Source organism: Anastrepha ludens, chromosome X (assembly GCF_028408465.1).
Source record: "Anastrepha ludens isolate Willacy chromosome X, idAnaLude1.1, whole genome shotgun sequence".
NCBI lineage: Eukaryota > Metazoa > Arthropoda > Insecta > Diptera > Tephritidae > Anastrepha > Anastrepha ludens.
This window is the reverse complement of record NC_071503.1, coordinates 45,014,064-45,041,922: the sequence shown is the minus strand read 5'-3', so window position 1 is coordinate 45,041,922 and position 27,859 is coordinate 45,014,064. Positions and strand designations below refer to the sequence as shown.

The 27,859-nt window shown below is 35.0% G+C and overlaps 1 protein-coding gene across 2 annotated transcripts in view; it reads right to left on the bottom strand.

Moving 5' to 3' along the window:
* Positions 1-1,272: 1,272 nt before the first annotated feature.
* Positions 1,273-27,859, bottom strand: part of LOC128869604 (mucin-5AC-like) — a 35,701-nt gene continuing 9,114 nt past the window's right edge. Inside the window, exons 2-3 of one of the 2 annotated variants that reach the window (XR_008455344.1) lie at positions 17,875-26,159; positions 1,273-17,786 (exon numbers count right to left, since the gene is read on the bottom strand). Coding sequence is in view for 1 of the 2 variants with exons in the window: in XM_054112177.1 (XP_053968152.1) it covers positions 24,161-26,159 (1,999 nt within the window). In the remaining variant the exon portion in view is untranslated. Of the gene's footprint in view, positions 26,160-27,859 lie in introns of both variants that reach the window. The other variant, XM_054112177.1, reaches the window with a different exon arrangement.

Below are 27,859 nucleotides of genomic sequence, written 5' to 3'. Positions count from 1 at the left end.
CCTAATTATATAATGTGCTTTTACTCTTTCGTTAGTTACTTTACACAAGTACGTTAATTTTGTTAGCACGAAACTTGTGATATTGCATACATTCGAATATGTATATGGAATTTGTATGTACATATTTGCCGAAAGCAAAATTGGGTTCGTGATCTGAAGACGCACACATATTGCACACGCGTATAGATTTTTTAGTGGCTATTAAGATAATATAATATGTACTAGCAGAATAATAAAATAAAATTAAAATTAATAAAAACATTTTTCTAATAGCGGTCCCCCTCGGCAGGCAATGGCAAACCTCCGAGTGTATTTCTGCCATGAAAAAGCTCCTCATAAAAATATCTGCCGTTCACCCGATTTACACACGGAGACATCTGGAAGGGAGACACTGGAAATTCTCTTTTCATGTCTCATTCGCGACCACACGGGCAAAATTGTTTTCGGCAACATTTTGACATTTAATGCTTTAGCATCGTCTGGTTCGGATATATTTTCGCACGCGCTTAGATGTAAAGCGGAAAACGTTCGTCAACAATTTCTTAAATATATGAATGAAAAATGCAAACTGGTTAAATAATAAATAATTTGTTGTTTTTTTATTTAAATATAAATATTGTATTTATAAATTGTTGTACTTGAATGAAAAAAATTAAATTAAAAATACTTCATACATAAATAATTAACTTAAAATTAACTTGATTATCTAGAAATGCGGAGAAAATTAGAATTCAACATAAACATGCCCTATAATATATTTTAAATTATACCTACTTTACTAGCAAAAATAATCGTGCATTTCCCAAGCAGTGTTCGGATGTTTGTCATCTTTGTTATCTTCCGTTTGCTTGAAAACCAACACATAACTCAGAACCTTCTCCCACAAAAGAAGAAAACAAATGAAGCAACTGTCAAAAATTGCTTTAAGATTGGAAATACGAATAAGAAGAGCAAAGCGTGTCGCCAGTACAGGAGACAAATTCCCTTCTCTCTTCCGCGGCCGTCCTTCACCACCGAACAAAATGTTTCCCTTCCAGTTGTCTCCTCGTGTAACACCCCATTTACACACGGAGACATCTGGAATGGAGACACTGGAAATTCTCTTTTCATGTCTCATTCGCGGCCACACGGGCAAAATTGTTTTCGGCGACATTTTGACATTTAATACTTTAGCATCGTCTGGTTCGGATGTATTCTAGCACGCGCTTACATGTAAAGCAGAGAGCGTTCGACAACAGTTTCTTAAATATATGAATGAAAAATGCAAACTGGTTAAATAATAAATAATTTGTTGGTTTTTTATTGAAATATATTTATAAATTCTTATACTTGAATAAAAAAAATTAAATTAAAAATACTTCATATGTAAATAATTAACTTAAAATTAAACGGAGTATCTAGAAATGCAGGGAAAAATTAGAAATCAACATAAACATGTCCCATAACTATTTTAAATTATACTACTTTACTAGCAAAAATAATTGTGCATTTTCCAAGCAGCGTTCGTATGTTTGTCATCGTTGTTATCTTCCGTTTGCTTGAAAACCAACACATAACTTAGAACTTTCTTCCACGAAAGAAGAAAACGAATGAAGCAACTGTCAAAAATTGCTTTAAGATTGGAAATACGAATAAGAAGCACAAAGCGTGTCGCCAGTACAGGAGACAAATTCCCTTCTCTCTTCCGCGGCCGTCCTTCACCACCGAACAAAATGTTTCCCTTCCAGAGGAGACATCGTGTAAATGGGCACTAAATGGGCACGTTCGGAGTCGGCTTGAAACTGTAGGTCCCTCCATTTATGGAACAACATCAAGACGCACACCACAAAAAGGAGGAGGAGCTCGGCCAAGCACCTAACAGAAGTGTACGCGCCAATTATTTATTTTTTTTTTTTACTAGCAGAATATTGGATTTACATATAAAAAATTATATATTAGTCAAAAGTTTGCAAGGTAAAAACCAATACAAACACACAAAAAATTACAAAAAACGGAAAACTTACTTACATTTTCCGAAATTGCTCAGAAATAAAAACTTTAAAATAAATGCATACATATGCAATTACACAATAATTTAAACTAAAGCTTGTTTTTTATTCCGACTTTTCGAATTTAATCAGTATCATCGCAGGACAAAGCGTAATAAAAGCAAACTAGAATTAATGAATTCAAATTATAGTCAATCAGAGCTAAGTAGTTTTAAAACATAATTTTTTAACAACATACATAATGCATAAATACTTCTAAAAAATGGCATTATCATATTTCGCGAAAGTATTGGATCAGATTGATCATTCCCAATACAATTCAACATGGACATTTTTACTCTGAGAGAGCAACAAAGATATTCTACTTGAAGGGAGCATAGTGAAGAAAACGTTCTCTTATTAAGGATTTGAGAATCTCTTTTTTTAATTTATTGTAAAGTTTTAAAAACTGTAAGCATTTGTTTTGAATAAGAGGATATATGGCTGAATTATATATCTACATACATGTATCGCACTTTTATAATCGGTATGTATAAAATCATTCTAATCCCTACTTATCAATTGCTATAGATATATTAGTTGGGGAAAAAGAAATTCATTATTTTTGCGTAAAACTTTCCGCAAATGGTTTAAAACTGTTTTATGGTCGATCTTTAGCTCCTGGGCGGTGCTAACATGCCGGTCAACTCCGATTATTTATTTGACTTTATCGACATATTTGACATTTTCTTTAACATCAAAAATGCCTGAACGGAATCGACGAAACCAAAATTACACATAATTAGCTGCTAGAGTATCGGCATCATCAACACCAACAATTTCAGCGGCATTTTCGCCTTTATCAAAGAAAAACATTAAAATGTACCGAATTTCCCATTTGTTGCCCTCCATTGTTAACACACTGTAATTCAGTACTGAACGGAACGAGCAAAAAACAGCAAATTATGTTTTTAGTGTGAAATGTCACCTTGACAACGAGCATAAACTTTAAATTGTTTGATCGATACTTTACGAGATATCGATCACTACAGCCATCTACCGAGAAAAAATGGGCTTCTTTTTCCCAAACTATATTAATATATAGGGTTTTTCAGTAAGAGCGCTTCAATTTTTGAACTTTTTTGAATAAAACACAAACGGTTTGACTTTTTTAACTAATTTTTTTTTTATTAAAAAGTTTGAGCATATACATTTAAGTATGAAATTCGATTTCTTTTGCATGACCACCGCGTGCACGTTTTACGAAGTCCAATCGTTGAACCGAATTTTCGACCACTCTTTGCATAAATCGGCCGAAATTCCAGCAATTTCGCGTTCAATATTGGCTCTGAGCTCACAAATCGTCGCCGGCTTGTTATTGTAGACCAATGACTTCACATAACCCCAAAACGGGACGGCTTGTTAAATGGACCGTAAAATGGCCGTAATGCTCTTAAAGTAGCAGCAACAGAACGATTATTTTCATAAAAAATTTCCACGATTTGCAATCGTTGCTAAAGTGTGTAGCGTTCCATGATGAAATGTATACTAATGAAGTTTACAAATGACAAGCGAAAAATACAAAATATTGCGTCGTTCGCCCACAGTTGAAGCGCACCTATTGAACAACCCTATATTTTAATAATAAATATAAAATTATAGCATCAAAAACCAGTGCCGGAAAATCATCATTACTCCGTTAGTTACACAAAATACAAAGATGGTTGTAGCAATGATTTCCATTTTTGAGACCTGTCCAGTATGGTGTAATAATAATCTGTATCCTAATACAGGGTCCGGCACTCGAAATGTAACCAAGGGCTTGTTCGAGCTTCAATCACAACCGCAGTGTTGCATGATTTGTGAAAGTATCACGTTCGATGTAAAATTCTGGCAACCTTATCAAAAGCATCACGTTCGAAGTGTCACAAATTCGGCAAATGTTGCGCGCGAATACAAATAAATCGGCATCAAAAATTTTTTGTTTGCCGAACATCAGAAAAGTATCAGTTGAGCAATTGCAACAGTGTTGCAAATTGGCATCAGTGCAGCAGTATTGCTGCTTTTAGTACGTGCCTCGAACAAACCCCAACTTCAGACCTCTCGATGCCCGTGCGTCAGCTGTCTGTTAGTTAGCTAAATGACAGTCCAGAGTATTTTTTACAAACGCGCGGAAGCATTTTGCAGAGAGTAAACGCGAAAAAAGAAAATCAGTAATGGATTTCAAAAGTAATTGTGTCATTGCATTATATCATATTTGGCAGGAAAATCACAACCAGCGATTGTTCGTGAGCTCGAGCACCATAAAGTAAATAAAGTGTTTGTTTATAGCACCATTACTCGTTACAATGATACAGGTAGCATCATGAAACGTCATGGAGGTGGTCATCAAAAGACTGCAAAGTCACGTGAAATGGTTCAAGAAGTGAAGAATCGACTTGAGCGAAATCCCCGACGAAGTGCCAATCAACTGTCGGAAGAACTGAAATATCTGACCGTAGCATCCGCCACATACTGAAAAATTATCTCAAGTCAAGATCCAAGAGGTGAATGATCTCAAACCAAAGCAGCAATAAGTCAGACTTGAGAGCGAAGGAGTTGTTTCGCTTGGCCGAAAGCGGTCAATTTCCGAACATTGTGTTTTCTGACGAGAAGGCTTTTGAAATTGAGCAACTCGTAAACTCCCAAAATGATAGGGTTTATTTGACCGACCGTTCGTACGAGAATTTGATTCATCGATTGGCCACCAGGAGGCAGCACCCGCCACAGGTAATGGTTTGGACCGCTGTAACCGCAAATGGGCGCTCTCCAATCGTTTTCATCGAGCATCAAGATAATTGCGAAATATTATCGGGAAAATATTCTGGAGGTAGCTTTGAAGCCATGGGCAGACAAACATTTCAGGGCAGACCATGGACGTTTCAACATTACTCGGCACCATCTCACAAAGCTCGAGTGAACCAAGAAGGGCTAAAAGCCAATGTTCCGAACTCCATAACGCCCATACAATGGCTCTCAAATTCACCAGACGCGAATCTCTTTGAGCTATTTTGTAGAGCAAGATCCGAACTAAAAGATTCACCAGTCTCGAGGCGCTGAAAAAAGCCATTGGCCGCGAGTGGGCCAAAATACCTGCAAGTCACATTCGGGCAGATAGCGACTCGTTTCAAGGCCATTGTCAAGGCAAAAGGTGGTTATATCGATCAAAAGTAAATTGATTCTTAATTTTGTATTATTTTCGCACATTTTTTAACACAAACAAATGGTATGAAACATGCACCGTGCAGTAGTTTTATGAAAAACAGGCCGAATACGAACGACCATCATCATGGGATTAGAGTTAATTTGTAGTGTTTTGCTCAAAAATAATAATAACACAGTAAAACTAGTTTACACTTATAAGCGAGTAAAAATGGTATATTTATGAAAGAGGAATAAATAGTTCCTTAATCAAATAAACCCACATGATTACAATTTATCAAAAGATTACAATTTTTCTCAAGTTATTTTTAAATGAGAGATCTGTTGAAGTTTTGTTCGTGACATAAAGACTATTTTTCCCGAAGATATCATAAAACTGTTGCAATTATCACATTTTCAGAAATATAGCATAGTTATTCTGTTGCAGAAATTAGTTACATTGTTAGTATGAAAGTTTTAATTGTATCAGTAAAAATCATCGCAAGCGGACTCAAAGAACTTGTATTTTTCGTCAGAGGAATCCGTGTGCTAGCTGAAAAATGGAGTGAAGTTGTGGCTTTCAAGAGCACATATTTCACATAACATCATGTATTATTTAATTGTTTCAATAATTCGTAACTTTGGCTAAGAAAGGACGGAAATTTTTACTCAAAACTAATTTTCTTTTTAAGCTAAAAATAAATAATTAAAGTTTTTTTTATTCTTAACTTTTATTTATTTATTGTATCGGAACTTTTTTTTAGTTCTATACTATAAACAAAATAAAAGTCAAGATGTTTTTGAGCAAAAAGGTTTCAATTAAAAATCAAAAAATTAGAAATATTATAATAAAAATTGTAAAGGAAATCATAAAGATTACCACCCCTAAAAGAAGCAAAAAAAATTAAATGAATAATTTAGAGAAATACCATAAAGCCTAAGTTTACAAAATTTGTTGAGAACATCAGGAGAAATGAAAGTAAGAGAGACACTATAAAGTTTAAATATTAAAAACAGAAGAAAAAATTTTAGAATAACAGTATAAAGTCCAAGTATGAAAAGAAATAATGACAGAAAAATCACGTCATCAAAGAATGAAACTTTCCTCAAACTCATTTTCCAAAAAAAAGAAACATTTCTGCTGCAAACATACATTTAAATATGTTGCATATGTAAGTTTACTCCTTAATGTAAAGTCAGAAGTTAGGAGCAACGTTTGTGTGTACATAGCGCATATTGTGATTTAAATGGCCTGTGTAGTATTAGTGATTTGTATGCTATTTCTTTTCTTGTTAGTTAATTGGTACCTCCTGGGTTGTTTAGTTGTTCACACACAACAAAAACTCAATTTAACGTTCGAGTTGGTTCACAACATACATCATTACATTTGTCTTATAACTAAATAATAACATACATTCATACATGCATACATTTATTTAATAACTATTAACTATACATATATGTGTGTTCTATGTTTTTATTTTTGTAACTTTTTCTGTTTACAAATTATAAATTTTAATTTATTTCTTAATTGCTATTACCTTTACAATTTTACTTTGTTATTGGTTATTTATGTATACAACTAATAGATTGTAACAGTCTTTTTACGAAAATTGGCAATTACCAACACGCATGCATTCATAAACTGCATTGGTAATATTCATATGTTTCTTTTTTTCTCTTTTGTAGTTCCATTACCATTCCTTTAGTTCCTTTTTTATTTGGTTATTTGTTCTAAATATATTACCCTATACATTGCAGTTTAAATTAAATTGCTTTTTGTGACTGCTTTACTTTAATAATTCGCTTTTATAACCACCCATACTCGTGCATTCGTATGTGAAACTTGAAAAAGATTTTCATAAGCTAGTTCTACATGCTTGTTAAAAAAAATTGTATGTTAAAAATGGTCAACGCCTCTATCCTCCATGAAATAGCTTTACTGCTGTCATTTTTTCAACTCTTATATACATACACTGTTTCCTTTAATTGCTTTGGTTATGTTATACATGTTTTTGTCATTGTTTTTAGAACATATTACATATATTATCAAATTATTATATTATAATTATTGGTTTTTTTAGTATAAACCCTTGCATGAACAGGAAATCCAAATCTATATAAAATAAATCACTTTAAAATTTGTTTTTTAATTAGGTTATTGTTAGTTCAGAAAAGCTTGACGGTTTCTTTAAGTAAGTTTCCTCCTCACCTTGGCATTTTCTGTGATTAAAAGGCACAGGCAGGAGAATTGTCTTCCCTCTAGTCAATCGGAAAATGAAATCAAATAGATTTGACATGTTAAATTAGAAGGCAAAAATATTGGTATTAAGATAACTGAGAGTCTATTAATACTTTTTTTCAAGATATAATACTTTTAGTTTTTGCCAGAATTCACGAAAACACTTATTACATGATTCTCACTGATTGCCGAACTAAAAGCAGGATCGTAGGCATATCAGACAAAGAGGCAATACAAATTTTAATTGGCAAGTTAAATATGAAAAATTGTGGTGTGTGCTTTGAAGAAGACCTACAAATGGAGGGACCAATAGTTGTATGCCAACTCCTAATAAATATAACATTATTAATAGCTGTTGGAAACAATAATTTTGCTAATGCAGTGGAAATTTAACCCTTTTAGCATTGCATGCGACAATTCCAAAAGTTTATATAAGTATAATATTTTTATTTTCTGAAAAATACATGTAATTCTTTTTGTACTTTAAAGCTTTCTTTCTATCGGTAACATCTGATGTCTTGAAAATTATACCTCTGGAAAAATTTTACTAGCAGTAAACGCGTTTGGTTGAAGAATTGGTATTAAGTAAATTTAGTTTTTTTTACCTCCTTATTTTGAGGTACTTCATTATATAATATAATTTATTATTTAGGTGTTGTCATGTCCAAAATGGGTATTGAACGCAAAAGTGATAGTTCATTAAAAGTTGCGAAAGAAATTAAATATTTTTGGTTATAGATTGTGAATCATTTTAAAGACGTTTACTATTACTAAGGCTGTTATTAAGTTGAAGAACTTGTGAACTTCTGAAATTTTTCAAAGGTACCGCCTGCGCTGGCTGACCCTTGTGCTACTGACCAGCATTTTGCACATCGCAACTGCCTAAATTTTGCAAAACAGTGCATCAGAAGTGGTATGAAAGGCCCAGACTTCTACACACTCTCTTAACAACACTACGGAGCGATTTTCTGCCAAGCTAACATAACCTAAACTAATTGTGATGTTTCCTTAACTTCCTTGCGGCATAGCCCTTAGTCCTTACGAAATCTGAGTAAATGGGTTAAATTCTTTTCCTGTAAGTAACGAAAAAAATAAAAATAAACAAAATATGTATGAAGAATACTATGTATGTAGTAATTTTCAGTTGCAAAATTGTTGTAACGAAGCATTATATGCATCTAAGTCAGATCTATTTTTGCGGTTAAGTTGAGAATGTACGTACATATGTCTTAAATCTTGAATGATGACTGACACAGTACCTACAAGTAAGACATCTCCTCCGTTTTTTCGTGAATATTGAAGCCTTTGAATTAGCAAATGTAAAATGCATTTTAAACTCAAAAAGGTTAATCTTAACATATTCATTTGATAACTTTTTGTTTAATATTGGGAACTCAGTGTTTGAAATCATGTGATCCCAGCAATGGAAACATTTGACAACTTGGTGAAAAATATTTAACTTCCTGGCCGACATATTTATATCTCGTTTTATTCAAAGCGAATCCAAAGAAGATTACAGCAGTAGGATGAACACTAAATTTGCATTTATTATTATTTTAAAAATTCAGAATATAAAAAAAGGCGAAACAATTAAAAAAAAGCACTTGTCATTGAAATCACCGAATCGTAAAAACAAACACAAATCAGCTATCTACTGATATCATCAAGTGTGGATGCGCCTCGGTTTTGTGGTGCCTCCAGCAGTATCGACTTTTTGACGGATTTTACCTTAGACGTTCTCATAAATACTTGTTAAGATCCGTATTTTCAATAAAATGGTGGAATCTGAAAGAATCTAAATTTTTATGCATACATACATAGTATGTATGTAAATATGTCTTCTAAGTGCGCGACAGAATGGCTACAGTGATAACGAATGCGAATCATACAAATAAATAATATAGCAGTGAAGTTAGAAATTTCTTTTGAAACAAGACTACTCCTTTTTTTGCTGTAGTGTATCTGTGTTTACATATACATTTTTCTTCTGACAAAGAATGCGAATATAACTGGAAACGATGATTTGTCTATCCTCTTCTTTTCATACTTCTCACTTTTCATGAAAAAGGAGGCGGAACATATTTGCGTGCAAAGGGGGTGCCAGTACACAACAAAATACAAAATAACTTTTGTTCGAGATTACGACTCTATGTTATTACTTACTCAATGCTTCAACTCAAACCGGTTATATCAGCAGGCGTAGTATATTTTGTGTTGTTGCCTTTCATGTAATACGCAAATTTCTTAGAGTTATTTTCCAGGTCGGATTAAAATAGAATGCAGCTATTGTATGTCGGCTCTTTGCTCCCCATCTGGGCATATACTTTTTTACTTTTATTATTTTTGTATTTATAACACTTTTTAAGTAAACAATACCTACATACATACATACATATATATATTTGTTAGCATTTTGTGTTGTCTCTTATTGTGTTGATATTTGTTATTAGGTTTTGAAAATGTTAAGATCTATGATATTTTTATTTTATCTTTGTCGTTGTTTAAGTTTAGTTTACTTGTAATATTCAACCTTTTTTGTTGCTGTCCCATATTTTTAGAGTATTTTTTGTAATGTGCTTAATGTATTATTTGTTTTTTTTTTAGTATTTACGCCTACATAACTTTGCGTAAGATAAAATTTGACAAAAATATGGCAATAATGTGGCACACGTGTTTTTCTTTTTTATTGTATTAGAGTGTTTGAGTGTTTGTTATTTGGTTTTCTTTTTGTTCTAAAGATATAACTGAGAAATCATCTAATAATTTTAATGTTTTTGTTAAATTTTTTTCTTTTAAATCTTCGCATTTTTATGTTAATTCTTAATTTTAACAATAACGATATATGCATACAATTACACATACATACATAAATCCCATGGTGATAAAAATGAGAGTATCGTGTTTGTATGTATGTGTGTTTATGGATTTGGTATATTGATATATGTATATTGATAAATAAAATTCCTTTTCGGCTAACGTATTAACATCGCGTAATATCCCTAAATATAAATATATGCATACACCTCCATACCAGCACAATATATGCGTCGGAAGACGTTTATGTAATATTATGCATACATACATATGAATGTAATAGCAGTGTTTGCAATAACTACTTTGTAGTAGCATTATCAAACAAAACATTGATCAGTTCTCGTTATTGCTCTGAACTTGAACAGATGAGTAGATCAGAGCCGTAATAAAAAAAATTTTAAGTGCTTTCTGTAGTTGGAGTAGTAGTAAAGGACATGGAACCGGCCGAAGCACTACTTGCGAAATTATTCATGTGTACTGCAGTACTGCTGCTACTGCTATAGTTGCTATTTGGGCAGTGTTCATTTTTGTTTTCTTAGATGCTTTTGCGGTACTACACTGACAATACGAGTATAACCGACAAATTAGGTGTGCCAGTTACTGTATGTTGCACCAAGCACCTGATTTGTGTACAGATAAGGATCTTGATAAAGATGTAACAATAACCGAAGCAGAGCATATCATTAAAAATCCCAAACAAACATAGCGCCTGGAGAAAACAAGACACCTAATGAGTTAGTAAAGGCTGCCTCCATTGCCAGAGGGTTAACGAAATTATACAATATCATCTTCGAGACCGGAAAAATCGAAGAATCATTATTTAAAACAATAATTTTCCCAATCTTTAAAAAAGCCAATGCAAATACAGCAAGAAATTGTCGGAGAATATTCATTAAGAACTGTATCGCAAAAGTATTGATAGGATTAATTAATGCAAGACTTACAATTTGGATAGAAAACACCAACAGGCTCACTAAACTTTAAGCCGGTTATAGGAAAGATTATTCAATGTTGGATAACATACATATACAATCTGACATCTATAGTATATTTAAAGTTCAATGAAAATAAAAAAGTTTACGCAGACTTCGCGAATTTCAAAGTGGCCTTCGACAGGGTGTCCAGGAAACCATTAATTTATAAACTATGAGAGATGGTAATATCAAACAAAATAACAAATCTGATTGAAAATATATATTATATTTAAATACGAGAGCAGCAGTTTGGAGAGGTACATGGGTAAGTATCAGATTACTTTGAAACCACCACTGGTGTGAAACAAGGTTGTTCGTTATCGCCATTGCTCTTCACATTATACATACATAAATGATCTACACGACTGTTTAGAAGGTGATCTACCGATTGATGGAAAATGTGGTCAACTAACCAAGACTGAAAAATGGTGGCAAATGCAAAGGAATAAAAGTGGTGGCAGAATAACAATATATTGTTGTCATTCTCACACCAAAAATGGCGTTTGCTAAGTATGTAGAAGCTAGAAATAAGTCAGCAAATGCTAGCATTAATTGTGCCTGAAGCAATTTCTTCTGTATCAAACTGTGTATAGAGCCAACAAACATACGCCGCTCGAATCTTTGAAGAAATAAATAAACTTTAACATTAGTTTATTAAACGAATAGCTACTTATATTCGCTAGAACTACACCAGAAATACATTTAAAAAACTATTTATGAATACAGCACCAGTAGACTCCTGCACAAATAAACACAGTTCATATTACGAACAAACTTGTTTTGGAGTTCGGCTTTAAGCTTGAAAAAAATAAAATTTGAACATGGCAAAAAAAATATCAAGCACAACGCGAATTTATAAATATGTACTTGTATTACTCAAAAGCAGAATCATATTTTAGGCCGGCGGGCCAATTAAAAGGTCAAAAAAATCGATTTTTTTTTCCTGAAATCAATAGCTTAGATATTCAAGAACATGAGACACAAATTTTCGGAGTTAAATTCCAAGTATTTGCAGAGCTACAGAGCCGAGCGTAGTGCGGCGTCGAGCTACCGTGCGCTTATTGTTGTAGTGTATTGTTTCTGTGTACGTCTCTGTAAGCGCGTTTTCTCGGCTTTTTATTTTCACGATTTTACCTAATTTATGTACACGATTGCAAAAAAACTAAACGAGCTATCCATTTCATTCAAAATGCGTTATCTTCAGTATTGTTTTCTCTTCTATGTGAACTAAAAAAAACATCCAAAAACTTTTTTTAAGCGACTTTTTTACCCAGTTGAAGAGTTTTTTTTTCCTTGAAAAACCACTTTTTTTTTCTACCTTCCCCAAAAATTCGAATTTTACGTGTTTCTCCCAATTTTCTTAGTTCACATCGAAGATAATTACATCAAAATTAATAATCTTTTTTTTTTTGTTTTCAGATGAAAATTGCAAGTTGTATCTTGTACAGAAGTTGGATACTTCAGTGGCAAGGCGCTCTGGGAATCTATTGATAACTCGGCTTACAATATATTGTTGGAGATTGTACAAATTTTTTTTTTTTAGTTCAAATATATATTAAACTATCCCCAAAACTTCATATGGCTAATTGTTTTTTTTCTCATCCTACTACGCTTCGCGAAAACTACTGAATTTAGGACATCTAATTGGCCCGCCGGCCTTTAGAGAAGATAAGCGGTTAGCTGATATCTCAACAATATTTAAAGTAAGATGTGGATTGCTAAAACTGAATGCAATAGCCTATGGAAACGCGGTGAAAATTTACACCCTGTGCAACTTCAACGATGAAGAAGACATGTATCACTTCTTAGGAAGATGCTAATTAATATTAGCATGAATTAATATATACATATATTAAATAGCAAAAATTGGAACATACTAATATATCGATATCTTGGCCATTATTTTAACGATTTATTTATTTATATGTATATATAATTTGAGATTTTAGCAGGTAAGCGAGTGAACTCTTGAAAATACTTGCTAGCGACACTTGAAGTATTTAGTGCAGCTATTACCTGCTCCAAATATAATATATAATAAAAAATAGTTTAAAAAAACTAAAAAACACGCTTTTATTGCCAATCGAACTAAAAAGTATAAAATAAATTTTAATGACAAAGAGACCTATAACGAAGTAATAGCAAATCGAACGATCAGTCATAGTCAACTACCTCAGAACAGAATTATAACAAAAATTAAGATACAAATAGAGCAATTCAAATTAGAGTCAAAAGCGTTGGATGCTTGATATAGTAAATATTACAATCATTCTATTGCCAACTACCTATGTACAGAAGGTAATGAAAGTGAATTAAAATGCATCCCACGCTTTTAACTCTAATTTGAATTGTTCTATTTGTATCTTAATTTTTGTTATAATTCTGTTCTGAGGTAGTTGACTATGACTGATCGTTCGATTTGCTATTACTTCGTTATAAGTCTCTTTGTCATTAAAATTTATTTTATACTTTTTAGTTCGATTGGCAATAAAAGCGTGTTTTTTAGTTTTTTTAAACTATTTTTTATTTTCTACTTTTTAGTTCGATTAGCAAAAAAACGTGTTTTTTAGTTTTTTTTTTAACTATTTTTTATTATGAATGAAAATTATTGTTATCATTGCAGTCAGTGAATTAATGATTCGATATATTCGTGTTATATTTAATTTCTTTCTTATCGACTGTGAGTCTAAAGCTATGCAGTTATCGGCCGTGATAAAGAAGTAATCGGGATGAAGAACTTATTTCGTGGAGGGAGCCTGAGAAACGGCTACCCCACTCCATGGGCCAGTTTTTTTTCGATTTTCGTGGTGTGGTGCACTATGAATTCCTTCCACCTGGCCAAACTGTTAATAAGGAATATTATTTGAGCGTTGTGCGTCGTTTACGTGAAGCAATTCATCTAAAAAAACCAGAATTATGGGCCAACAACTCTTGGTTTTTGCATCACGATAATGCACCGTCTCACACTGCACTCGTTCTTCGTGACCATTTCGCCAAAAATTCCACGCATATCGTTCCGCAACCACCGTATTCGCCTGATTTGGCTCCGTGTGACTTCTGGCTATTCCCAAAACTCAAGAGACCACTCCGGGGAACGCGTTTCGAGTCGATTGAGGAGATAAAAGCTGAATCGAAGAAGGTGCTGATGGCTATACCGGAAATGGACTATTTGGCATGTTTCGGGGATTGGAAAAATCGTTGGCATAAGTGTATTTCATCGAGAGGGGATTGTTTTGAAGGGGATGAAATTGATTTAGAAGAATAAATAAAGACTTTTCATTTTACAACCAAATTCACACTACTTTTTGCCCACAGGTAAAAAGAGAAAATATTAATCCTGGCAATCCTAATAAGGATAATGGAAAACTTTTATTAAATTATTGCATTGTCATCGGTCCTTGATAGGTGTGCAAAATTCCAAGTCGATCAGATTTTTAGAAGCCAGTGAAAATTAAGCTCAAAGATTCCGTTACATACATACATACATACATACATACATACAACCCGACCTAATAAAAGTGTGTTAAAAATAGAAAAAGGTTCAAGACCAAATATCCAAATTAACCATAAGAGTAAAAATTTAGGCTTCTGTTGCGCGTGTGTACTTTCATGTTTTAAAAAAAGGCTTTGTTTGAAGTAAATATTAAGCACTTGATCAATTCCTGGAAATTCCTTAATGCTCTATATTTAATAGTTTCTAACATTAAGTCATAGTTAAATAAAACTGAAGTATAGGGTGGGCCATGTAAAATTTGCTTTTTGAATTGGCTATAAAAAAAACTCATCAATATTTTTTCGAACTTTTTGTTTTATTTTGAAAATTGAACATTGTCATTTATGAATGAAAAATAATATCGTTCAAATGACTGCCACGACTGGCTTTACAGTAGCTCATTCGATCAGCACAATTTTAAGCACATTTTCTATTGTTTGGGCTTCAATTTTAGGAATGGCAACTTGGATTTCGTGTTTTAAAGCATTAATCTTCTCTGGATGGTTCGCATAGCATTTGTCCTTAACGGCTCCCCACAAAAAATAGTCCAACGGGCTTAAATCACAGCTCCGAGGCGGCCAATTGATGTCGGAATTTCGGCTGATTATTCGGTTTTCAAAAACGGTAGCCAAAAGTTCGAGTGTATCTTTGGCAGTGTGACAAGTTGCACCGTCCTATTGAAACCAAATGTCGTCCCTGTCATCCTCTTCAATTTTTGGAAACAACTCGTTGAGCATGTCACGGTAACGCTCGCCATTTACTGTAACCGCGGCTCCTCGCTCATTCGAAAAAAAATGGCCCGATGATGCCGCCAGACCAAAAAACGCACCAAACAGTGACTCGTTGTGAATGCATTTGCTTCTCTACAGTAACCTGCGGATTTTCGGAGCCCCAAATCCGACAATTTTGCTTATTGACTCACCACTTTGGAAATAGGTTTTCAATATTTCCCAATTTTGTTCAAGCGTATGGGTACGTTCGCGAAAATGTATAACTGCAGCAATACAGCAACCCTGTTGCTTTTTTTTGCACTACACTGCTGATACTCAGCTGTTATATTGCTGTAATGTTGCAGGTATCAATTTGAGAAAAAGTTTTGATTTCAGATCGCAGTAGAAATGGAAATTAATTTAATAATAGATGAGATTGAGAAAAGTGCTGATAGTTTTTTAATAAATTTTGAAAAAAGAAGGAGGCACGCAAACAAAAAAAAGAGTTTTCTTTTTGAAGAAACTCTTAAGAAAAGACGTATCGTAAAGGTCCAACATTTTTTTATCACGATTGAACTATACGACGCTGACGTATTCCTTTCCCACTTTCGTATGACTCGTGATACACTGCATGTAAGTATTAAATTTGAGAAGTTATGGCTTTATTTATAATTTAATTTTAATAATGTGTTTAGAAACTGATAACTGCCTTGCACCCTTTCTGGTCAATGCTGGGTACAAGATATTCATTGAAACAGGCAATGTACCTGACTCTATGGAAGCTAAGTAACAGCCGAATTACATTTCGTCAGCTCTCTGACCGATTCAATGTGGGGAAGGGTACAGCTCATAAACTCTTTTACAAGACCATTAAAGCAATATGCTGCCTTAAAAAGGAAATTTGTTGGCCTGCGACAGGCAGAGCAACAGAATGTGATGGAAAAGTTCCAGGAAAAACGACCCAATTCGTTTCCCTATGTTGTAGGATGTATGGATGGAATCCACTTTAAAATAAATACTCCAAAACAAGATGTAGTGAGCTATTACGACCGCAAGGGGCATTTTTCCATAATAATGCAGGTAAACAATGTATATGTACATATAATGTATATAAGGGACACGTGACTAAATTTTTTCAATCTTCTTAGGCTATTTGTGATAGCAGTCTTCGATTTCGAGACGTTTTTATTGGTTATCCTGGAAGTTGTCATGATGCTAACGTATGGAAGAATAGCCCAATTTACCAAAAGATCACGTCGGGAGAAGTTCAGCTCGCTAATGGGGCAATAATTTTAGCAGACTCAGCTTATCCCATAGCAAAATATTTAATGGTCCCATTTAGGGACAATGGGCATCTTTCTACCGAAGAAAGAAGATTCAACTACTACCTCAGTTCAACGCGTGTATTAATAGAACAGTCCTTCGGCGTTTTTCGAAAAAAATTTAAAATACTAAATCACATTGATGCATCAACTATAAAGAAAGCTTCTAAAATTATAATGGCCTGCTCTATATTACACAATTTTATCATAACCCACGATGGCGATTCAAGTTCAGCGGATATTTTGAGCAGCATTAACTTAGATCAAAGCATAAATGCTGCTCATGTTCAAACCTTAGAAGCTGTCGAAAATATTACTGAAAGCAGTGAAGGAGTAATAAAAAGAAACGATTTAAAAATGTTATTTATGTCTTAAATTTGTAGTTTATTAAAAGAAATAAAAATCAACAAAAGAAAGGTACAATTTAATTCATATCACCACATATGTGTTTTGTACTGCGTTTACAAAACATTGCAAAATTAGCTTCAAAAATTAATTTCATATCAAAATTTGTTTAAGCATTTACGTCCTCTTAGCTAAAATGTCGCGCAAAGGGTTTAGCACACGAATTTTCTCCTTTTCAATCTCAAGCTTTTCCCTCTCTAACCGTAGTACATCCTCATGACGTTTTTGCTCCTTGCTAGCTTCTTCCTTAAAAAATGATATCGCCTCATTTGCCGTTTTCTTGGAACGTTTCCTTGCGCTGCCAACCTGCTCTTCCAAATCGCACTCGCTTTCATCACCCGATGGGCTTGCCAAGGAAGACTGCAAATTTTCCTCTGGCGGCTCAACTGAATGTCGACAACCGTACATGGCATCAAACTCGTCGAAGTACTCCCAGGTGGTTGCGTCCCGACCTGATTCTTTATTTCGCTTTTTTATGCGTTTATACGATGCTAATAAATTAAGAAATTTTCTCTGGAGTACTTCCTTACTATCAGGAACATCTGGATTTACTGCCTTCATGGAATCTAGGACTTTACCCCAGAGAACAGATCTTTTCTTTTTGCCGGCAGCGAATTCGGCCTCCATGTCCAGCCGGCATCTAATTAATAGCTTGCTCATGGCAGTATTCAGTCTTTCGCTGCAAATAAAGTAAAAATATATTAAATTAATCGGTATTATAATTATTAAAGTGCATAAAACATTAAATACATAACAATTACGCTTACCTTTCTTTTTCCATTACTTAACACAAATGCAAGCTTGCAGACAAAAATTTTGTGTTGCCGGTTATTGAGGTTATTTGCGCGCGTGATGAGTAAATAGAACGTTTGACTTTTGCAAGTGTTGCCACAGATTCAAGAAGAACGTGATACTTTGCAAAATTTGCAACACTGCTGTTCTGATTGCCATCGCGAACGTACCCTATAGCGTCCCATTTCGTAAATGTCAAGCCTTTAAGTAAATTATGAACACTTTGGAAATAGGTTTTCAATATTTCCCAATTTTGTTCAAGCGTATAGCGTCCCATTTCGTAAATGTCAAGCCTTTAAGTAAATTATGAACACATTTGACATGTCATTTGTGTTACCATTCTCAAAAAAATAGGTGGTTCAAAAAGCAAACGCTATATGGCCCACCATGTATAAACATTCATTTGTTAGGTTGCTTATACATGTACCTACAAGTGATTAGATTAAGTGTTTGTTATCTGGTGCAGCATAAATAAATCGATAAAAAAAAAGTCAAGATATCCATAGATAGATTAGTCCTCGCATGTATGGATTTTTTTAACATAAAACTGTGAAGGATGCAGAAACTATAAAAAATTGCAAGTTGCATTTAACCATACTTACAACAAACAGGGTGAACGATATGAAGTGTAACCTATTGAAAACACCATATCTTTTTTGTGTGAAATTAGTTTTTATTGATTTCAAAGACAAAATTGTTCAAAAATGATTACAATTTTTACCTATATTTATTTTAGCTCGCTATGACCTCCTTTTGCCGTGACTATAGCCTTCAAACGGTCAAAAAATGAGTTGCATGCTGCACGTATGTGATCTTGAGGTATTTTGGTCTATTCTCGTATAATCGCTTTTTTTCAGCGCTTCCATACTCGCATATTTTTTAGTCCTCACCTTGCTCTCCAAAATGGAACACATGGAATAGTCCATCGGATTTGCGTCTGGCGAATTCGAAAGTCATTGTGTGGACGAAATGAAGTGTGGAACATGATTTTTTAACCATTCTTGGTTCACTCGAGCTTTATGAGACGGTGCCGAGTCCTGTTGGAACGTCCATGGTCTACGACCGAAATGTTTGCGTGCCCACGGCTCTAAAGCAACTTCTAAACCATTTTCCCGATAATAGGCAGCATTCACTTTGACACCAGGGTCGATAAAAACGATTGGAAAGCGTCGATCAGCGGTCACTGCGGCCCAAACCATTACTTGCGATGGGAAATTGCTTCGAGTGGCCATACGTGGGTTTAGATTCTCGTATGAGCGTTCGGTCAAGTAAACACGATCGTTTTGAGTGTTTATGAACTGCTAAATTGGGAAATTTGTTTCATCAGAAAACACAATGTTAGGAAATTCGCCACGTTCGTGCAAACGCAACAACTCCTTTGCTCTTTCGCATCGAACTTTTTTTGCTGGGGTAAAAGATCGTGTGCTTTTTGGAACTTGTAAGCCTTGACCTTGAGCTCAATTGTCAATAAGCGTCGAATGCTGTCTTGCGATATTTTCAGTTCTTTGGCCATTTTTCTTCCACTTTGACGTGGATTTCGTTCAAGTCGAGCCTTCACTTTCCCAACCATTTCTGGCGTTGTTGCGGTTTTTTTTGGTCCACCTCCATAGCGTTTTGCAATGCTACCAGTATCATTGTAACGTTTTATAGTGCGATACACAAACATTTTATTCACTTTGAGGTGACTGAGCTCACGAGCAAATGCTGGTTGTGATTTTCCAGCCAAATATAACGCAATCACACTATTACGTTTGAATTCCATCACAGAAAAAATAAAAAATAGTTTAAAAAAACTAAAAAACACGCTTTTATTGCCAATCGAACTAAAAAGTATAAAATAAATTTTAATGACAAAGAGACCTATAACGAAGTAATAGCAAATCGAACGATCAGTCATAGTCAACTACCTCAGAACAGAATTATAACAAAAATTAAGATACAAATAGAACAATTCAAATTAGAGTCAAAAGCGTTGGATGCTTGATATAGTAAATATTACAATCATTCTATTGCCAACTACCTATGTACAGAAGGTAATGAAAGTGAATTAAAATGCATCCCACGCTTTTAACTCTAATTTGAATTGTTCTATTTGTATCTTAATTTTTGTTATAATTCTGTTCTGAGGTAGTTGACTATGACTGATCGTTCGATTTGCTATTACTTCGTTATAGGTCTCTTTGTCATTAAAATTTATTTTATACTTTTTAGTTCGATTAGCAATAAAAGCGTGTTTTTTAGTTTTTTTAAACTATTTTTTATTTTCTACTTTTTAGTTCGATTAGCAAAAAAGCGTGTTTTTTAGTTTTTTTTTAAAAGTATTTTTTATCATGAATGAAAATTAGTGTTATCATTGCAGTCAGTGAATTAATGATTCGATATATTCGTGTTATATTTAATTCCTTTCTTATCGACTGTGAGTCTAAAGCTATGCAGTTATCGGCCGTGATAAAGAAGTAATCGGGATGAAGAACTTATTTCGTGGAGGGAGCCTGAGAAACGGCTACCCCACTCCATGGGCCAGTTTTTTTCGATTTTCGTGGTGTGGTGCACTATGAATTCCTTCCACCTGGCCAAACTGTTAATAAGGAATATTATTTGAGCGTTGTGCGTCGTTTACGTGAAGCAATTCATCTAAAAAGACCAGAATTATGGGCCAACAACTCTTGGTTTTTGCATCACGATAATGCACCGTCTCACACTGCACTCGTTCTTCGTGACCATTTCGCCAAAAATTCCACGCATATCGTTCCGCAACCACCGTATTCGCCTGATTTGGCTCCGTGTGACTTCTGGCTATTCCCAAAACTCAAGAGACCACTCCGGGGAACGCGTTTCGAGTCGATTGAGGAGATAAAAGCTGAATCGAAGAAGGTGCTGATGGCTATACTGGAAATGGACTATTTGGCATGTTTCGGGGATTGGAAAAATCGTTGGCATAAGTGTATTTCATCGAGAGGGGATTGTTTTGAAGGGGATGAAATTGATTTACAAGAATAAATAAAGACTTTTCATTTTACAACCAAATTCACCTTACTTTTTGCCCACAGGTAAAAAAAGAAAATATTAATCCTGGCAATCCTACATACATACATACATACATACATACATACATACATACATACATACATACATACATACATACATACAACCCGACCTTATAAAAGTGTGTTAAAAATGCAACAAAACTGAGACGCAAATGCTTTTGATGGCTTATAAACAATATATTGAACTGTCGTAAGAACAATTTTGACGTTGATGTCATGAGCTGTTTTACAGATACAAGCAGTGGGAAATCAGTTTATGTCAGTATACTGATATACCTAATTTGTCGGTTATATTATATTTTCAATGTAGCACCGTAAAAGCACATACAAAACGCATCTACCCAAAAAAGCGAACACTGCTCAAATAGTAGTTATAGGAGTAATAGCAGAGCAACAGAAGCGAGAACAAACGCAATTTCCAATTCTTTACCACTACTCCAACTACAAAGCGCACTTACATTTTATTAAACTACTGCTTTGAGCTGCTAGCAATAACGAAACGCGTTTTGCGTTCCTGCTCAACTATGATATTATCTGTTCAAGTTCAGAGCAGTAGCGAGAGCAAAAATGATAACTAGGAAATAGTTGAGAAATTTCAATTCCTGGTATTATGAATATGGGGTTTCTCAGAGTTACACTGGCCCGTAGATCCCAGCATAATTGGCCTCGCACATGACATTGAAAGGAAAGTCGAAAACAACTAAAGCTTGGACCTCGACTTCCCGACCATAGGGCAGAGATTATCAATGGTCAGTAGAAAAAAGGAGTATTGATGATACGTCATCATGTCTCGACCAATCATTCAATTAAACATTTCAAAGCCTTTTTAAATATATTGTACAAAAAAAAAGGCAAGAGCGAATTTGATTTCGTTATTAACGTTTCCAATACAATAGGGTTGTTGGAAAAATCAATATTATCGGTCAGGTTATGCAGTAAATTTCATTTACATTTTTTAGCAATTCGGAAGTGAATTACAGAATCTACCCGTATATTATATGTATTCGTTTGCATTCTGTTTATCGCCTTTTGCTTGTTTTTTATTTGTGTTTGGTTGCGTATGTTTGTTGTACGTATGAAAAATGCAGACATTTTAGTCTTATTGTGTTTAAAAAAAAACTTTTCGATATTTTTTGGTTTTATGTAAATAGTATGACAAAATATATGATCAGATTTGCTTTATATTTAATTTTTTGCATATTGTTAATAACAATTTCAGTATCATTTTTGTTTTTAATAAATTCGTTTAGAGTTTCATTTAAGTCTATCATTAGGTTATTTTCTCCATTATATCAGAAGATTGCGCATGTACTTTATTTCGACCGATCAACTGTTACTTGTTCTTTTTTTGTGTAATTTTGCGTTACGAAATATTTTTTTCTAGGCTTTATTTGTTTGAAATATGACTTTAATTTGATTCTAAATATTTATGAGCTTATTATCTATTTAATATTAATTCATTAACTTGTGCATTCATTGATGCATATTTGTAAATATGCATGTACAACTGAGTTTCAAATTTCAAATTATTTATTTTATTATTCTATATATATATATATATATATAATTTGCGCTTATGCGCTTTATTGGGTATTTGGCCGAGCTGTTTCTCCAATTTGTGGTGTGCGTCTTGATCTTTTGAACAAATGGAGAGACCTACAGCTTCATACCATTTTTTATGCGGAGCTTTTTCATGGAAAAAATACGCTCGGAGGTTACCATTGCCAGCTGAAGGGCGACCGCTATTAGAAAAAACCTTTTGTATCATTTGTTGTTTCATGTCCGGAAATTTGACCTCCGCTTATGTTTGCATGCTCAAAAATATTTCAAAATTTTTATAAGTATATTTAAGCACAAGTAAGGTTTTAATTTTGGACACTGAGTCATTTACAAAGATAATAAAAATTTGCTACCACTGTTTTTTACCTGACCAACTACACATACGAAATGAACCTGTAATATGACTTTACGAAAAAAACATTATACTTTGATGCGATTGATATAAAAATAACAAGGTAATTAACGCGAATTCGCTCTGAAAAATAAACTGGCGAAGTGTCTTGCCCTCGGCCAAAATTAACAAAAACTTTTGATGTGAACAAATGGATTTGTTAGGACAAATCCTGATTAGAAGAAGTTATCTAATCCTAGATATTACTGCGAAAAGATTGGAAGAGCAATATTTTTCCTTTGAATAATAATACAAAGGCGCAAACTCCTCTATATGACATCTCATAGACGTCTACTTATCTCAACATAAACTAAAAGTAAAATTTGAAAAATCGTAAAAAAATTTCCTACAATGTACATACATATATATTTTAAACGCAAACAGAATTAATACAACTTTTCGTCACATTTAATATGTATCTATGTATTAGCTTTCCAACTGTAAATCATTGGCCAACCAGTCTTATTAATTGGATAGTACGGACAGGCACTTACAAAGGATTTTGATACCTACATACATATGTACATATGTCAAATACCCAAATACCATCCAGTCATTTTTAACCCAATCAGCGGGACCATGTGTGTTGTAAACTAGTATTCAAAGTTATAACTGATATACATACATATCTAAAAGGGCTGTAGTAAATCTGCAAAAAAAAATATCCTACAAACTCATCAATTACGAAGAAGGCAGGCAGGTACTTCAAATAAATAAATAAATTACCACCTGAACAGATTTTTCTAAGCATTTTGGAAAACACAACTTCATACTTACATAATATATATACATATGTATATACATATAGCATAATATAACAATCGGAATACCGCTCCCTGCAAGGCAGTATCAATTAAGTGAAATAATCAATTAAATAATTATTTATATTATATTACGAATGATTGCAAAAATGCTTGCTATGATATTATAACTATTTTTTTTTTTTGATAGCAATTACATATGTATGTATAACTGAACACCATTGCTCTAAAAAGGCTTAGCAACTAATCATGTTTTCGCTTACAATGTAAGATAATAATGATAAGAATGCTTGTTTATGTACATATGTATGTACTGCTTTGAGTTTTAGTGCCTTCATGCATAAGAAATATTTAACTATATAAAATAAACGAGAATTTTTATGAATAATGTTGTCCTTGCTATTGAAGGTGTGCTGTTTCTGGGGTTGATTATTGCTTTGACGCTGTTCAACACTTTGCTTGTTATATTACCTGACTGCACGACTACTTGTTGTTGTTACAGTTATGTAACGCTGATTGCACCATTTTCACCGCCAGCAGCGCTTGCATTGACAACAACGCTAGTTGAACCGTTGACACTAGCGTCGGTCGCCGTTGCCGCCACTAGGTGCCGGCTAATCGGCATTGAGATATCGTTGCTCACAGTTCCCGTATTGCAACCTCTGATACCTTCAGCCGCTGTAGATGTTTCTGCCGCTTTCGATGTTACTGCCTCTGTCGATGTTCCTGTCCCTGTTGTTGTTATTGCCGGAGAAGCAAAGTTGGAAGGTGCTTCATTAATGCTGAATGCGCTCGGCATATTGAAATTATTCAGTACACTGCTGGGACTTCGGTGTATACTGTTATTGGCGCTAACAACTGTCGCATTCAATATATTGGGCACGTGTACGCCTGCCGCTGCCGCTGCTACTGCCGCTACAGACGCCAAGTGGTGGCTAAATTGTTGGAAGTGCTGGTTGAATAGCGGTGAATGCGCGTGCGGATGGTGATGGTGTGCATTATGATGCGATGGAAGTGGCGGAGGTCCTGAGGCGCCATGGAAATGGAATTGCTGCTGATACTGTTGTTGTGCTGGTGTCAACAAAGCCGACGTTGTCAACTGCTGATGCTGTGCCGCAGCCGGTGGTAATCGCAAGACTAACTCCTTTTGCAGCAGTTGGCTATTATCCTTGTATTGCTGTGCGACACCATTACTAACTTTGGTGGACGCTGATGTTGTGCTGACCTCGGCTCCGATATTTTGGGACTTATTGTGACAGTTACTACTGCTTGTACCTTCGTCGCATTTCGTCAGCTGGTTAATACTTAGCGGATTGTTAATGTCATGTGGGTTCGCTCCGATTGGATTTCGATGTGTTGTTACGACATTTGACTTTTCAAAGTTTTCGGCAGCAGGCGAAGAGGCCGCAGACGAAGCAGACGAGGATGCTGTCGATTTTCCACTGATAACTGCAATGGGTTTGGTTGCGGTGAATGTGGACTGAGTAACAGTTACCGCCGAAATGTTCTCAAAAATACCACAATTGGTGCTACTGATATAGGAATTACATTCATTTGAACGACCGGTGCCACCGGTTGTGGTGGGGGTGATTGTAGTCTCGCTAGAAATTGCAGTGACTGAAGTAGATTTAGAAATGTTGGCGTTTAAACTAGATGTTGCATTGTTAGTGTTGGATAGCATTTGGGCTATTGACCCTATCGCGCCATTACTGGACTCCAGGTTGCTCGGCGGGAAACAGTTGCTATTGATCAGCAAAGTAGATGGGCTAGGACTCAATATTGTGAGCATTGTGCGTTCTGTAAAAGCCGCCGCCGCCACAGCCGCAGCAGTTGAAGATGAGGTATTCGTTAGACTGTTGGCAATGCATATTCCACTAGTACAATTATTTGACAGAGTTGGTGACACTAATACGCTTGCGCCACCGCTCCCACTGCTGGTACAAAGGAACGACCTTGTGGCTTTAGGATTCTCAAAAATACTACTTCTCGAGAGCGGGGGTGCTGTATGTGTATGCGAATGACCCAAATGGATTTGTTGACCCGATTGTTGCATACGCATTTGCTGTGTTGCCGACGCGTCGACAACGCTGCTCGGCTGCAATAATAGCTGCTGCGCTTGTAGGGCCGATTGTTGATGCGGCAATGGCTGTTGGGTTTGCGCATTCTGTTGATGTTCGCCGATCCCGAATGTCAGGCCCACGGTAACTGGCGTTGCTGGACTAGCGAGCAGATTTAACGGACTTGCCAAACTTGTGGACGGACTCTGTAGACTAGACAAACCGCTTAGACAGCCTGGACTAGATAACGAATGATTCAGGGACTCTATATCATTATCTGGCGTTTTATTATTGTCATCAATGCTCTGTGGGCTGCCTAAATTGTCATCGCTGCCATGGTCGTCTAAGTCGTCTAACTCTTGATAACAATCATCCTTGGTACCACTGCTACCGGCACTGCCGCTGCTTATCGCTTCCATGTAACGGATACATTTCTTTTTACGCCTGTACATGGCGAGGGAAGAACGTAGAGAAAAGTAAATATTATTAATAAGTGATAAAGCATACAATACACATGTAGCTGCTCAGATGTGTAAGCATAAAGCGAATTCTATACATGTAATTGATTGCACTTACAACAAAAATTGATCTTGAAACTTTTCCAATCAATTACATTATGAAATTCGCTTCGCAGTGGCATGTGTAATTTTGTGGTTACATAAATAAAAAGGTGTATGCATAGATAAAATGTATAAGCACATATACGTAAATCTTTTTGCTTAAACATTTACGAAGATATTACGGATACATGATTAATAAATAAAAATGTCTTAAGATTAATTTGATAAAAAAAAAAAACAAAGTATAAAGACATCTCAGCTACTCGTGCAACATGCATGATTATTCAAAGCCCATTAAAAATTTCCGCAAAAAAAGAATAATAAAAAAACGCAACTACACACAATTGTTTTATAAAATATAAAATAGCAAATTGGATTAGGAAGCAAGGTTTGAACAAAGGCTGAATGCCCAGGCGAAAAGTAACGTCAATGCGGTGCGATAACATTTTATTTAACCTCTGTCACAGCACTGCCTCAACTGAACTGAACTGAATTTTATTGTGGCCGGACATACGAGGATGATAAACAAAATGGACAGTTCTGAAATAGAACGACTATATAAGCTGTATAGGAAAAACACTCAACATTTTATTTTGACATATGAATTGATAGCATAGAGAGTAGTAATCGGCCTTCGGTTGCTGTAGCCAAATGAGTTGGTGCGAACTACCATTCGGTAGTGCCAAGATTCGAAACCAACCGTGGGTATAGGCCCATCGGCCCATGACATGCAACGACAAACCTCCGAGTATATTTCAGTCATGAAAAAAATTCCTCATAAAAAACCATCAGGCGTTCACAGGCGGCAGCAAGCTGTAGTTTCCTCCATTTTCGGAAAAATATCAAAATGCACACCACAAATTGAAGGAGGAGCTGCCCAACAACCAACAAAAGAGTGTAAGCGTCAATTATATATTTATATTATATATATTGTATAACCAGCCACAAATGGAAAAAAGGTGCAACGAGATGGCAGATCGAAAATAAATTAAGCCTTTCGCCTATTTTTTCCAATCCCCTTACATCACCTTCACGTGGCGACACTGTTAACTTAGTGCGGAAATCAAGTTGCTGTGTCTTTGCAAGAAAGAACAAATCTTGGTGGAAACCCAAGGAATCAAAGGTGTAAGGTGAGGGCCCCGAAAGGGGACTGACCTTTAGGCTGGCAACCTAATCTCAGTTTTAAAAAAACTTGTACCGACACTCCAACAACAGCCTCGGATGTAGTAAGTTTTATCAAAGCCCAACGGAAGCAAAAGCTTTTATTTTAACACCGCTTTGAGGAAGAAAAAGAGGGCGCCACTAAAGAGATATTTAGACAACATCGAACCAGATCTTCAAAAAATGAACATACACAACTGGAGAGATGAAGCCGTGGATTGTTCATTAAGCTATGGTCCACCAAGGATTGTGAAGCTAATAAGAAAAATATAAAGGTTGGCAAAAAAGTCTTGCGGTATTTCCGCTAGCTTGTCTTTGCAAGCGCGTAGTTGTAGTTGTATTCGTCGCATCGGTTCACGCTAGAGCTTTTTGGAAATCTCTTTTCACAAGCTAACACGTGTTTGATTAATTGTTGTTTGCTTT